Source organism: Taudactylus pleione, unplaced genomic scaffold, assembly GCF_031769625.1.
Source record: "Taudactylus pleione unplaced genomic scaffold, aTauple2 ptg000129l, whole genome shotgun sequence".
Classification (NCBI taxonomy): domain Eukaryota; kingdom Metazoa; phylum Chordata; class Amphibia; order Anura; family Myobatrachidae; genus Taudactylus; species Taudactylus pleione.
The window spans coordinates 16,645,051-16,661,060 of NW_028284531.1; the positions used below are offsets into that span (position 1 = coordinate 16,645,051).

The window sequence follows — 16,010 nt, forward strand, 5'->3', positions numbered from 1 at the left end:
TTATTAATTAGAATGAAGGCCATTTGCAAAATGTGAAGGTCAGCTTTGGACCCATGGTGGATCACAGTACTCAATTTCATCCCAAGGGGTGATGGAGCAAAAGGGCAGCTTTTGTGGAGGGGCAGCGGGTTGCGGAGACATAGGGGTGGAGTTGGGTTGAGTGAAGACGTTGGAGGAGTATGGAGTAGGAGCCTGATGCACCTTGTTTTATAAAGAAGTGCTGAAATGAGAGCTCATTGTGTGGAGCAAGGTCATTGTAATAGAGTAAAGGGGTGACGTTCCTTACCATGTGGAGTGAGACATAGCTAGTTCACTTTCAAAAAGAGTTTAACTCTTACACCAACTCAGAGCTGGCAGTCTGGGCTCAATCCATACTTTCAATGGAACCTATTTTCATACTTCCATATTGCACATCAGTTGAGAAATGCATCTTCAAACACACTCTATGCAACCAACAGTCCAGGTTTTAAGGATATCCATGCTTGTGCATAGATGGTATAATCAATCTATCTGATTGAGGTACTAATTGAGTCACCTGTGCTTAAGTATGGATTTCCTGAAAACCTGGACTGTTAGGGTGCCATGAGGACCGAGTTTGGGAAGTATTTGTCTATGCAATGTAATATAAAGTTTCAGATACGCACAATTGCTCCCCGTATGGAAGGCAGATGTAATATTTCCTCGCTCTCATCATTCATTTGCTGTGAGAAATGTTAATGGACCTGACTCAAAATTTGCTATTTGAAATTTGCAGTTTACATTCACAGGCGCATTCGGCGTTTGCATCAAATTGAATACAATTTTATATATTTCCCTTTTTAAACTCCATTTCAATATTTTGAAATAATACAAAAATATTTTAAATTTTCTTTTCTAATTTGAACACTGCAACGCTCTTAGGGCCTGATTCAGATCTGCTCGCTAGCAAGCGGCCGCTCATTGCAGACAATGTTCGCTAATGTGCGCATGCCTGTAGTTCGCAGTGTGCTTGCGCAAACTAGTAAGAGCGATTTCAATGTGCTCGCTCACCCTGTCAAGACAACCCAGTGGAATGAGTGACAGGAAAGGCCTTTTGTGGGTGGTAACAGGGGCAGGGCAGTAGTAACGGGGGATTGGAGTTGCAGACGCAGGCGTGCCAGAGTGTTTCAACGCCGTTTCAGAGGCGTGCATAATTAACAGGCAGTGTCATAGTACACGTCACCTGGTTGAATTTTACACTGAACTGCTCGCAGTGCTTGCGGTAGGGTACAGTCAACTGCATGCGCTGCGGTCTGATTCGATGGTTCCCAATGTACCGATGGTTATATATACTTCCTGGAGACGACGTACGCTAGTGGGCGGCTAAAGACAGGCTGGTGGGCATCTGGAAACACAAAGTGATCGCTCGCCAAGACATAGTGGGCATGCTTATGTCTTGCTGTGCGAGCGCCTGCCTTGACGTCACTTAGATAAATTTACATACGCAGGGAGCGAGCGGCCGCATCTAGCGAACGCGTCTGAAACAGGCCCTTAGCTCCAATCTCACCATTCAGGATTTGACCATTAAAATCAGTGATCATGTATCAGAATGAGCTGGAAAGTGGATGAATCCTTTTTGACTATCTCAAACATAGCTCACTTTTTTCAATTTCAAATTCAAGAAATGGCTGCAAACTAACCAGTTAAATAGAATAGATAATTTGGAAACGACCAGTGCGCTAATTGGTAGCCCTCTATACTAGTATCCTAAAGGTACACCACTCCTTCAACACATCACTGTAAAAAAATACCTGACCTGGATCAAAAAGATGTTAAAATAAGTCCGGACTTAAGGTCAGTAAATGACTCGCCACAGTTAAAACTCCAAAACCACAAATGGTCCTCCCCCCACCTGGTGGTTTTGGAGTTTTAACGGTGGTGAGTCATTTACCGACCTGAAGTCCGGACTTATTTTAACATCTTTTTGATCCAGGTCAGGTATTTTTTTACCACTGTATGGGACTCATCGTATGTTTTTAACATTATTTGTTTATATGTTGTTAACAATAAAAATTATTTGGATAAGTAAAGAGGTACCAAGACCTTTTTATCTCCTTTTGTGGCCAAGGTTCCCCCAGTTTGGTGTGAAGGGGAGAGAACGGTGAGACAGGATCTATAAAGAAACCGTTATAGGATTCGACAGGAATTGAGCCCTGTAAGTGGGGTACGTTTATATTCAAGATCTGGAGGGCTTCTAACTTAGAGTGTGGAAGATAAGATAAAGATACCTTTATATGTACTGCATATTATTCATTATTGTGAGTTGGGGTACGCTCTTTCTCAGTGATAAACAAAGGAACCCAAATATCGGGGTTTATAAGAATTCTGGTTATAGAAATACTACACTTTGAATTTCCATATGATCTTTTGTTTTTCCGGTCATTTCATCTGAGGCATATATTCCAGAGAAATAGAAAGGAGGAAGATTCTGCTCTACATGTTTGGCGTACGATTGTTTGGAAGTGATTTATAAGTATATGTATCATTCCATATCTCTTACCCTATTAGTCAAATTATTTTTTCCCATTTTTATATATGTTTGGCGCCATCTGTTATATAGTACCCCATTGTTGGATATAACCAGTTAAATAATGTGTGGCCAGTGCTAGCCTCTGTAATTATTATCAATCCATGTTACAGTGAATCTCTCCCTGTGTAAGACAGCTTTTCACCCTTCCGTGATTTACTGGCGAGCATCTATAAAGTACCGGAAAGCCAAACATATACCGTACTTACTGAGCTGTACACAAGGGGTGATGGAAATGAAGGACATGATTATACACAAGCTGATGTTAATGCTTATGAGTCCTTTGTTCAGCAGGCAGCCAGCTGGGTGGGTGAAGTATGTGTATAGGAAATAGAAGGCCAGGGAGGCAATAAAATAGAACAGCAATGTAGTCATGAGAACAGCAATATACCAGCGCTTATCTTTCAGTGCACCCGTCAGCCTGGGAGACAGAGGAGAGACAGGTGTTTTATGACCATGTACAAACAATACAGTGTATACATTGCAGTGAGTGTATTGTACAATAAAATATTTATCTATTGCATGTAAGTTTAGTGTCCCAGATCATCCTCTGGCACATAGCCTTATGCTTAATTTCCCATTAATAACAATGTAGTATCTGATTCTGGAGAAATATATGTTAAGCCCTATTACAGTCATTCATAGGTGTTTACGAGTTTAGCATCTCTGCATCTTCATAACAGGAGCTGTGGTAACTGAGAATGCTGTTTAAACATATTTCAGTGATGAGCCACCACACAGTGAGATAGCTGTATGTACCCTGGGGGCCTCATTCAGAGTCCTACACAATGCCGATTTCTTACCGCAGAACGATCGATTGTTTGCTATTGCTATTACTCTTGTACATAGGAATCACTTGCAAAGTGAGTAGTCAACGTTTGGGGGTGGTTACGGGGGGGCAGTTAGAAGACGCTGTTTCATGGGCATGCATAAATTAGCCATTGCGATCTGCTGTACAGAATGAGAGCTCTCTGCGTGTCAGGAGAGCTGCAGTGTTTGCGTCTGGTCAGGCATGACTTACATGCTGCGTGACTAGCCGATGTGTGTCGATGTTACTGATGTTTATGCTGTTGTATGTCATCAGATGGTTATAAGGAGGCACAGGGGAGTGTCTATAATGGGTACAGGGTGTGCGGTGCATATGGGCCCCTGGGTCCAGGGAGGCCCACAACGCACACCCTGCAGCCATATAGTTTAATACTTACCCGTATTTACCTTGTAGTCACCAGCCGTCCAGCGCTGCAGAGCAGCAAAAATCACTGGGATAATGGTGTCGGACATTTTCCGGACTCTGGGCCTGATTCAGCGGGTCGATGGTGCCCTAGTGCGCATGCGCATGACGGAGGCTGCTCTGTCGTGCGCATGCGCGAGACCCGGCTAGCGACGGGGAAGCCGTCGCTCCGGGTCTCGCACCAAAGGGGGCGTGCTGTCGATGGTGATTGACAGCACACCCCCTTTGGTGGGCGTGCCGGGGGCGTGGCTGCCAGACGGCTGCCACGTGGCTGCCAGGCGGAGGCGTTCCCATGGGAACGCCTACCGCCTGGGTCCGGCCCCACTGACATCACTAGTGATGTCAGTGGGAGTGATTTTAGCTCTGATAGAGCCAAAATCACTCCAGGGCTTGCGGTCACCGAGACCCTACCGCAGGGTCTCGTCGCAAGCCCGATGGTCGCGATGGTCTTTTTGGCCGCTTGTATATGCTGTGGGTAGTCACCCACAGCTATGCGAGCGGCCAGGAGGCCGCTCCACGTTTAGGTAGGAGGGCCCTGATTCAGAGCGAGCGCTCTGGTCATAGCGTCCGGCTCTGAATCAGGCCCTCTGTGCATGCGCAGTTCTGCTGTCCCCGAGAAAATAGAGCGGTTGCCATTTTCCCGGAGAACCGCGCATTTGCAGTAGATTCTGGCACTAAGCCAAAATCTACTGCTGCACCACCTGCCGTGGCAACGCACCAGAAAGGAGGGGGCCCGCATTGAGTATGCACACGGGCCCCTTCCTCTCTTAAAACGCCCCTGAAAAGGCAGCAGTGGGTGTCCCTATGCTCGGTTAAGATTTGGAAGACATTAGCATAGTTTAGCAAATGTGATCCATAAGAGATCGCAGTTACGAATGCATTAGCGCTGAATTATAAATCAGGACCTGAGTTTGATGTCAGGACTGGACCATACACATAATTGCCATTATGTGAAGTGACAGCTACTGCAGTGAAAATGCAGATTTGCATACTATTCTCCAAAAAGGAGTAGCATTCAAATATGTCTAGAGGTTCTCTACTAAGACATTAATGATGGCATAGAAGGAAAGTTATTTCATTGCTGGCACATTGTCTGTACTGCCCCCGTGTGGTGACAGTAGGGGTATACATGGAACTAATTATTCCCATTGTTTTTGCCATTTTTCAGACAGGTCTGAAATAAGTCATCATCCAGAATAAGTAAAGTCATATTCTTTAAGCAGAAGGAAATCTCACCAGTTCTTGTTCCAGGTGTGAGCAAATGCTGTTATCAGAATCAGCTGGATGAGGACAAATGAGAATCCGCCACACACACCGACATAGTGCCACACTGAGAAAACAAATGGCAAAGGCTATTAAAGTGCAACATTAGCCTAACACATACATTGTTTTTACCTTAGGTCTGAGATTGTGGACCTATGTGAATATATTTCTTATTATATCTTTAGTTACTATTTAATAATGATCTAGTATCATCAACATCCTAGGGTTAAATGTGCACACTTTAAAGAATACATAGGGCTCTATTTACTACAATCTGCATATTGAATGCAGATTGTAGTGTGATATTAACCAGGCAATATCACAGGGATTTACTACAAATCCCTTGCAGGGACAGAGCTTGCGATAAAGCTCTGTCCCTGCGAATCCCCTTCGGAGCCTTATCACCATGACTAAGTGCCCGCGCATGCACCGACCTTTCGCCGCTGCTACCCCCCTGGCGCTAAGCCCCGGCCCTGCGACCCCCTCACCCCCCCGTGACCCCCCTCTCCCTTAATTACACTTGCCTGCATGATCCGGGCCTCCGGTGATGTTCTCCATGCCTCAGGTCAGGTGATCTCCCATACTGCACTGGGACCCGATCACCTGATGACCGGGCAGCAGTGCACTATGGGAGACCAGCTAACCGGAGGGGAGTCATCACTGGAGGCCTGATCACCGGTCCCTGGAGTCAGGTAAGTCAATTTTTTTTTTTACTATTTTTTTTTTTCTGTTTTTTTTACACTAATCAGCTTGCGGTCTGTATAGACCACATAGCTGATTACTGGGACCGACTCCCGGCTCTGCTCTCCCCGTTAGAGCGGAGCAGGCGTCCGGTAACCGGGGGAGACCCTGGATAACGCCACCTCCAGGTGGCGTTATTATCACAGGGCTTTCCCCGATATTTTTTCACATTGTATTTTTAGTAACTCTGGGCCTGATTCAGAGCCGCTCGTAAGCGGCCGCTCGTTCGCTCCGAGCGATGTTCGCACATCTGCGCATGCGTATGGGTCGTAATGCGCATGCGCCAACCAGTCATTGCGGTCGGAAATCGAGCGCTCGCAAAATGGCGAGTGCCTGCTAATTTGAGTGACAGGATGAGGCGTTTGTGGGTGGTAACAGGGGAAGGTGCTTGAAAACGGGGAGTGGTGATCCGAAAGCAGGCGTGCCAAGGGTGTGCATAATTAACAAAGCAGCGTCATCGACCACGTCACTTGGTTGTTTCTTAGCCTGAACTGTTCGCATGATTGCGGTAGGAAAATCCTACCACAAGCACTGCGAGCAGTTCAGACGCCTGTCGATGTACTCGATTAATCAAATAAATAGCGGAGATGACGTAGGATGCGAGCGGCCAGGGGGCGTCTTTACAAAATAGCGAGCGCATGTTTCGTTCGCTCGCTCAGACATAGAGGCGTCAACAGACCGCAAATAGCGAGCGATCAATTTAAATATCCGGCCCCTTTTTCATGAACGAGCGAGCGCAAATAGCGTCCGGCTCTGAATCAGGCCCTCTGGTAAGATCACATTTCCCATTACAATTATGGGAAATGCGATCTGCTTTACTAAAAATAAGTGATACTTAGGTGTTGGAGTAGAATTTTACGAATTCTACTCCAATTGCCCTGTAATAACTATAGGTGATACTAAATTAATGTGAAAAGGGTGTGAAAACACCCTTTTTCACTTTAGTTTAGTCAAAATAATGTTAATAAATAGAGCCCGTATAATAAAGGCCCTCATTTCTGTGGAAAGAACTGGCTGGATCTATGGAATATATATTTAGTACAAGTTTTGTTTCTGTTATATTCTATGGGACGCATTTAGAGTTGGATGTATTAGCACTTTTAATGCACGTAGGAAAACACATGGGTAAAAAAAAAAATTATTAAAAAAAAAATCATATAATCTAGTACTATTTGTCCCAGGCGACTGTGATTCCTTTTAGATGACTATACATAGACCCCAAAATGGCATATGGATAACATAGAGATGGCTTATGCAATCCTAGACACTAGTACCGTACCACAAGGTTGAACACGAGGATCATTTTTTTGTTTTTATTTAATCTATTTATTGAATTTTTCAATTATATGCAATATACAGATAAACAGTCCAAAATAGAATTAACAATATAGGATAATAGAAATAAAATAAAAATAAGATACAGATTTGACAGCACAAAAATATGTAAATATGTCGGCAGACAGAGACAAAAGAGCAACAAATAAAATGCATTTTAAACAAACAAACAAACAAAATAAAATAAAATTGAAATTAAAAAACTAGGAGTATTGGGGAGAGGATAAAAGGAGAGAGATAGAAAAAGAGGAAGACATGGGAGAGAAGCAGTCAGCGGGTGTCAACCAGAAACATAAGAAGTGAGCAAAACTAAATTGTAGATAGAGGAGGTTCGGCCTCAAAATGATTTGTCCGAGGGGTCCAGATTTTAAAAAAAGTAGCAGGGCTATCATGTAGGAACGATGTGATTCTTTCCAGTCTATAGAAGGACCAAACAGCTTTAATTGTGGCTGAAATAGAAGATTTGGTCGATTTCCATTGCAACGCAATATGACATTTGGCTGCACTTAATATATGTTTGATCAACTTCTGTGTTTGGCGTGGGAAAGATGGTATGGGTCTAGATAATAAAGAATAGAGAGGGGTATCTGGCGTTTGCAGCACAGTTATATATTTAATTAAATCATGGACCTCTTTCCAAGATTGGATGTAGGGGCATGTCCACCAGATGTGCAACAGGGTTCCCTGCTGTCCGCATTGTCGCCAGCAGAGGTTGGAAGCAGTAGGATACATTGCGCGGAGACGGGTAGGTACTAAATACCAGTGGAAATAGACTTTATTGGAATTTTCTTTCATGCGAATGGAAATGGAGCTTTTGGCAACTGCCAGTCTGATTTCGGATCACTCCTCGGGGGTCAGAGCCTCACCCACGTCGCCCTCCCACGCCAATTCATGTGCCTCTTTTTGGGGCTGATTGTGGCAGAGTAGCAATTGCTATATGGTAGAGATAAGCCCTTTAGTATTTTGAGAATTTCTTCATAAAGATTCTATGGGGCAACTAGAGGTGGGAAGAGGGCCCCGTGGGAGTGTTTGATAAAAGTGTCGTATTTGTAGATGTTGATAGAAAACTTTATGTGGGAGAGAATAACGAGTTTGTAAACTAGCAAAATCAGGAAAGGATCGTAAAGGCGCGTGTCAGAGTTCAGCCGGGGATCGGCCGTCCCTTACCGTCCCGCCGGCTTCCTCTGACTTCCCGGGCAGTCGGGCGGCTCGTGCGGCGACGTGGGAGGTGCTGAGCATTCTCCCTGATGCTGTGTCCCGGGCAGCCTGGTGCACGGGGATGGGAGTCCCTGTCATGGGCGCCGCCATGACACTTCCTGCTCTGACTGCTTTTCCTCCCCTGACAGTCTGGCCGGTCAGCTGACGCTGTGGACCAATCAGTGGGCTTCCAGGAGTATATTTCCGGCTCCTGTGTATCAGGTAGTTGCCTGAACAACCATTGTCGCTGCTACTGTTACTAGTGGTCTCTTGTTCCAGGTTCCCTTGCTTCCAGTGATCTATTCCTGTGTACAGCTATATCATCCATCTCACCAGTGCTTTACCACCTCAGCCTGTGTGCAGCTATATCATTCATCTCATCAGTGCTTTACCATCTCAGCCTGTGTGCAGCTATTCCATTCATCTCATCAGTGCTTTACCATCTCAGCCTGTGTGCAGCTATACCATTCATCTCATCAGTGCTTTACCATCTCAGCCTGTGCGCAGCTATATCATTCATCTCACCAGTGCTTTACCACCTCAGCCTGTGTGCAGCTATATTGTCAGTGCGTTATCACCTCGCCTGTGTGCAGTATACTATCCATTTCACCAGTGCTTTACCATCACAGCCTGAGAGTAGTTATACGTACCCACCTCTCCAGCGTCATAATCTCTGGCTGGCTCCAGTACCACTACCCACCTCGTTACTGGACTCTGTGGTCTCTACCTAGGTGTTACAGTATTGCACCGTGGTGCACTCTTTCTGACCGGCAACCCGGTAGAGTGTGTCTGCAGTGCACACTTCCTTGTACCTCAAGTACAGTGTCCCTACGTGCCCCTTACTGGCACAGACCCTTTGGGCCACGAGTGTTCGTTTCTCCTTTTTCCCGCAGGCTTTGGTCACCTAGTCAAAGGACCGCGACCTGCTTACGAGGTGCAGCTCAACCCATATCCCGATTGGTGGGGTCACTGGCGAATACCATCTCGTGGGTTAGATTCCGCACCTTTGACTAGGTCTCGCCGACGACCAAGACCCGCGGATGCGGAGGTCGTACATTCAGGCCCCTCGCCTCCATTTCCTCCTGCAGCCTCTGGCCTCAGCTTCCAGGAAACCGCCTCCCAGCGTGACAGTTTGTTCAGGCCCAATGGAAGCTACGGGCTCCCCAGGTACTGGGAATCTCCAGGAGCTAACAGCTCGCATGGATAACCAAGAGGCGGCACAGCAACATGTGGCCCAGTACCTACAGGAATTATCTGGTCAGCTCCTGTCTATTCAGAACACTCTGGCTACTATGTCTCATGCTCCACCTTCTGTCGCTCCTACGGTTTCTCCGGTATTACCTTCGGGGGTCGTTCCTCAAAAATCCTGTTTGCACTTGGCTTCTCCCGAGAGGTTCGATGGTACGCCTCAACGATGTCGTGGTTTCATAAACCAGTGTGAGATCCCGTTTGAATGCATACCCCAGAATTTCCCTACCTCCCGGTCTAAGATGGCCTATGTAATTTCGTTATTAACCGGGGTAGCTCTGGATTGGGTCTCCCCCTTGTGGGAACGAACAGATCCACTCGTATCTAGATATGAAGAGTTCGTGGCAGCTTTCAAAAGGATCTTCGATGAACCCGGGAGATCCGTCTCTGCTTCTTCAGATTTGCTCCTCGTTCGTCAGGGTACCCGGTCCGTCGGGCAATATGTGGTACAATTTCAAACCCTGGCGTCCGAACTAAAATGGAACGAGGAAGCACTGAAGGCAGCCTTCCTACATGACTTATCTGAGAGGATGAAGGATAACAGAAACATGGCTCACACAATCAGACACTGTCTCCCCTGCTGCACTTTCACATGGTAACCTACACTTCTCACACACATCCAGGCCTAGCAATTGTAAATGAGGTGGGGTAGGAATATTACTCTCCCAATCTTTCACATTCACAGTTCTCCCACAGGTACCTTCACTCACATTTACATCATTTGAAGTACATTCTATCAGGACTTTCACCCCTTTCTCTCTGTGAGTTGCTGCTATCTATCGCCCACCTGGGCCACCGCAACAATTTCTGGAACATTTTTCAGCCTGGCTCCCTCACTTCCTGTCCTCAGACATCTCCACCATCATTATGGGTGATTTCAATATCCCCATTGACAGTCCACAATCTCCTCATGCCTCCAAACTACTCTCTCTAACCTCCTCTCTTGGCCTCTCCCAATGGACTGACTCCTCTACTCATAAGGAGGGCCACTGCCTCGATCTTGTATTTACCAGACTATGCTCAGTTTCTGATTTCACTAATGCTCCTTTCCCTCTCTCAGATCACAATCTTATCACTTGCACACTTTCCTCCATTACATCAAGCTCAATGTCAGTGAAATCAACCAAACCTCCTAAAACCCGCAGAAATATTAATGTGATTAACTTTCAACAACTATCTACCTCTCTACAACAACTACTCTCACCAATTTCTGCACTCACTTCTCCTGAGACTGCTGCATCACACCTAAACCAGATTCTAGTAAAAGCCCTCGATGAAGTAGCTCCAGCTACCCATCACACTCCGCGTAGACTCAGACGTCAACCGTGGCATTCTAACTTAACAAGGCATCTACAAAAACTCTCACGTAAAGTGGAACGTCAGTGGCGAAAGTCTCGCACTCCAAGTGACTTCCTCACATATAAGTCTATCTACAACTCTTATCGTACTGCTCTGGACACTGCCAAGCAAATATATTTCCAATCTCTTATCTCTGCTCAAGCCTCTAACCCCAAGCGACTTTTTAATACATTTAAACTGCTTCTTACCCCTCCCTCACCCAAGCCTCCTGCTACTATCTGTGCACAAGATCTTGCTTCCTATTTCAAGGAGAAGATTGATAATATCCGAAATGAAATGTTATTCTCTTCCTCAGCTAGTGACCTACTCAATTCCCTACCTGAACCCTCTGGCACATTCTGTTCATTTGACCCCACAAATGAAGATGAAGTATCTACACTCTTCTCATCCTCCTACTCTATTACCTCTCCTCTAGATCCTATACCCTCACAAATTAGTAAAACTCTGTCTCCTGTGCTCATCCCAACCCTAACTAAAATCTGTAATCTCTCTCTTTCTACTGGCATCTTTCCATCACTGTTCAAGCATGCAGTGATTACTCCCATTCTGAAAAAACAAAATTCTGACCCTAACACTCTCTCTAATTACCGTCCTATTTCCCAGCTCCCATGCCCCTCCAAGCTACTGGAGAGACTTGTCTACACCCGCCTCACACACTTTCTTAACACCCACAACTTATTGGACCCACTTCAGTCTGGCTTCCGTTCCCAGCACTCCACAGAGACAGCACTGACTAAGGTAGTAAATGATTTGGTCACTGCCAAGGCTAAAGGCCATTACTCACTTCTAATTCTTCTAGATCTCTCTGCTGCTTTTGACACTGTTGACCACTCTCTTCTCGTACAAACATTACAATCCCTAGGTCTTAAGGACACAGCCCTTTCTTGGTTCTCTTCCTACCTATCTGATCGCTCTTTTTCTGTTCGTTTTTCTGATTCTGCCTCCTCTTCGCTACCTCTATCAGTTGGAGTACCGCAAGGCTCTGTCTTAGGTCCTTTGCTATTCTCAATCTATACCACCTCTCTTGGCAAACTAATCCGCTCTTTTGGATTTCAGTACCATATGTATGCGGATGATACTCAAATCTACCTATCCTCTCCAGATTTATCACCATCTGTATTGGTCCGTGTCACTGAATGTATTTCTGCCATTTCATCTTGGATGTCATCTCGCTACCTGAAACTTAATATTTCTAAAACAGAATTAATTATATTTCTACCGGCCAATAACAGTTACCAATCTGAACTCTTTATCACTGTTGATAACTCAACAATCCACCCCACCCCACAAGCTCGCTGCCTTGGTGTCATCCTTGATTCTGAACTGTCCTTTGTTCCCCACATTCAATCTGTCTCAAAATCATGTTACATACATCTTAAAAACATACAAAATTCGACCATATCTCACACAAGACACTGCAAAAACTCTAATTCATGCACTCATTATTTCCCGCCTTGACTATTGCAATAGTCTCTTTACTGGTCTTCCCAAAAACAGGCTATCGCCATTACAATCCATTATGAATGCAGCTGCAAGGCTTATCTTCCTTGCCAAACGTTCATCGTCTGCTGCCCCGCTCTGTCAGTCCCTCCATTGGTTGCCGGTTTTCTACCGTATTCAATACAAAATACTGTTACTTACACATAAGGCCATTAACCGAATTACACCAACATACATCTCTTCACTCATCTCAATATATCTCCCAACCCGACCTCTCCGCTCAGCACAAGATCTGCGTCTCTCATCCCCGCGCATTACTTGCTCCCATTTACGGTTACAGGACTTTCTTCGGGCTGCACCCACTCTATGGAATGCCTTACCACACACAATAAGACTTACCTCTGCTCTTCAATCCTTCAAGCGTTCCCTGAAAACTCACTTCTTCAGACAAGCTTATCAGATTCCAGAACCGACCACATAACCTTCATAGCTTCCATGTCTTATTACATCCCCTCTCACAGTCCACACATAACCTCACATATTGTCTTTCTTTCACATACTCCTGACATTTTGCCGACATTCCTGTGTGACTGGATCATGCAGCCCACCAAGAAACTCTGCATTCTGGCCGGACCAAATTGCAATATATAGCACCTATCCTTGTGTAGCAATGCCTATTTCCCTATAGATTGTAAGCTTGCAAGCAGGGCCCTCTTACCTCTATGTCTGTCTGTTATTACCCTGTTTTGTTCTATCAATGTTTCCAATTGTAAAGCGCAACGGAATATGCTGCGCTATATAAAAAACTGTTAATTAATAAATAAATAAAATAAATAAATGAATTGGCATCTAGGGATTTACCTCCCGCCTTCTCGGATGTTATATCCCTCTGTATAAAGATTGACCTTCGCCATAGAGAGCGGTGGGGAAATAGGGGGCGTGGAGATCGTCCTCGGGATCGCCCATCCTTGGGAGGTAATGCCCCTCCTTCCTTCCTTAGCAGTAAGGAGCCAATGCAAATTAACAGATCCCGGTTAAGTACCGCCGAACGGAATCAGCGTTTTCAAATAAATTGTGCTTAACCCTGCCAGTGTTCCTCCAGATTGGATGTCTGCACCAGGAGACAATTTAATTTTTTGTTCTTCCCGACTCAGCCTATGAACTAGTTTTAGGCCTCCCCTGGCTACAAAAGCACAACCCTACGTTTGAGTGGTCCAGTATGCAGATTTTATCATGGGGTCCAAGTTGTTTCCATGGATGTCTCGTCCAAGTACTCCCTGTCCGCACTAATACGGTGTCCTCCAGTGGAAATATAAGCTTCCCCCCGTCTGACAAGCCCAAGTGTTCTTCTGTTCCCGGTCTACCAGCAGCTTATCAAGATTTTGCCGATGTATTCTGCGAACAGGCTGTGGATAAACTTCCACCTCATCGTTCTTGGGACTGTGGTATTAAGCTCCTGCCAGGGAAGAACCCTCCTCGGGGTCGAACCTACCCATTATCAGTTCCTGAAACAGCCGCTATGGCGGCATATATAAAAGAAAATCTAGCTAAGGGGTTTATCCGGCCCTCTACTTCTCCAGCAGGGGCAGGGGGTTTTTTTGTTAGCAAGAAAGACGGTGGGCTTCGGCCTTGTATTGCCTACCGTGGTCTCAACCAGATTACTGTAAAGAATCGATATCCTCTGCTCTGATTCCGGAGCTTTTTGATAAAGTTTGCGGGGCCTCTTTGTTCACCAAACTTGATCTGCGGGGTGCGTATAATTTAATTCGTATTAAAGCTGGAGATGAGTGGAAGACCGCTTTTAACACCAGAGACGGCCACTTCGAATATCTCGTAATGCCCTTCGGACTCTGCAACGCCCCAGCGATATTTCAAGGTTACGTGAACGAGATTTTCTGGGATGTTCTCTACAGTTTTGTTATAGTCTATTTGGATGATATTCTAATTTTTTCCAAGACTTTGCAGGATCATCGCCAGCATGTCTGCGAAGTCGTGTCCCGCCTCCGGAAGCATCACCTTTATGGAAAAATATCAAAGTGCCTTTTCGAACAAACCGCGGTACCCTTCCTAGGGCACATAATTTCTGGAAAGACCCTCCGGATGGATCAGGAGAAGTTAAAAGCCATTTCTGACTGGCCGTTACCCAAATCCTTGAAGGCTACTCAACGCTTTTTGGGTTTTTCAAATTATTACCGGCGGTTTATACCAAATTTCTCTACACTGGTGTCACCTATCACAAATCTCACAAAGAAGGGGGCCAATCCCATTCGCTGGCCAGATACTGCCATCCAAGCCTTCCAAAAATTAAAAGAAGCCTTCTCCACTGCACCTATCCTGTGCCAACCCCAATTGGACAAACCATTCACAGTTGAGGTAGATGCTTCTTCAGTAGGGGTAGGGGCAGTACTGTCTCAAATCTCAAGTGATGGAAAGTACCATCCCTGTGGGTATTTTTCTCGTAAGTTTTCCATGCCGAAAAGAACTACGGAATTGATGACCAGGAACTACTAGCTATACCGGTTAGCTTTAATCGAATGGCGGCATTTGTTGGAAGGAGCCAACTTTCCAGTTACCGTGATAACGGATCATAAAAACTTAATCTACCTCCAAGCGGCTCACCGTCTAAATGCTAGACAGGCCCGTCGGTCCTTGTTCTTTTCAAGATTTTATTTAAAACTTAAATTTCGTCCTGGCAGTCTAAACAGAAAAGCTGACGCCCTCTCACGGTCTTTCTTGTCCAGTTCCTATTGGTGGCCCACAATGAAAGGGGATATTAGAGAATTTATTCTTTCATGTGTAAAATGCGCTCAGCATAAGACTCCTCGCAAGAAGGCAGCAGGTCTCCTGCGACCCCTGCCCATTCCTAATACGCCTTGGACCCATATATCCATGGATTTCATCTCTGAACTACCATGCTCCCAAGGATACAATACCATATGGGTAGTCATGGATCGCTTTTCTAAGAAGGCACACTTTATTCCATTAATGGGTCTCCCTTCTGCTCCACAGTTGGCAAGAGTCTTTATTAAGGAAATATTTAGGTTGCATGGACTTCCTAAAGAGATCATTTCCGACCGCGGAGTTCAATTCGTAGCTAAATTTTGGAGAGCCTTATGTAGCACTTGTGGAACCAAGTTAAAATTTTCTTCAGCCTATCATCCACAAACTAATGGGCAAACCGAAAGAGTTAACCAAGAGCTGGAGACTTTCATAAGACTCTTCGTTTCCTCCTCACAAGATAACTGGCTGGATCTATTACCTTGGGCAGAATTTTCGCTTAACTTCAAATATCACACTTCCTCCAAAGCCACTCCTTTTTTTACGGTGTTTGGGAGACATCCTCGAGTCCCAGATTTTCAAAATTTGCCTACTGTAGAGGTTCCTGCAGTTTCTAAATTGGTGGAGTCCTTCGCGACCATTTGGAAGAGGGTTCATTCTTCGTCTAAGAACTACAAAAAATTTGCGGATAGACGAAGTGTCACTGTCCCACTGCTGAGAGTTGGAGATAAAGTCTGGGTATCCTCCAGGAACATCAGTTTGAGAGTACTTAGTATGAAGCTAGCTCCGCGCTTCATTGGTCCTTACCGTGTTCGCAAGGTCATCAACCCAGTCGCGTATAAGTTGGAACTCCCTCCTCAACTAAGAATATCC

The 16,010-nt window shown here is 45.4% G+C and overlaps 1 protein-coding gene across 2 annotated transcripts in view; it reads right to left on the reverse strand.

Annotated features, from left to right (window-relative positions):
• SERINC4 (serine incorporator 4) overlaps positions 1–16,010 on the reverse strand; it is a 119,104-nt gene that overhangs the window by 49,152 nt on the left and 53,942 nt on the right. For both annotated transcript variants that reach the window (XM_088473009.1, XM_088473008.1), the window contains exons 5-6: positions 5,013–5,106; positions 2,755–2,966 (exon numbers count right to left, since the gene is read on the reverse strand). In XM_088473009.1, coding sequence (XP_088329135.1) covers positions 2,755–2,966; positions 5,013–5,106 — 306 coding nt within the window. The remainder of the gene's footprint in view (positions 1–2,754; positions 2,967–5,012; positions 5,107–16,010) is intronic.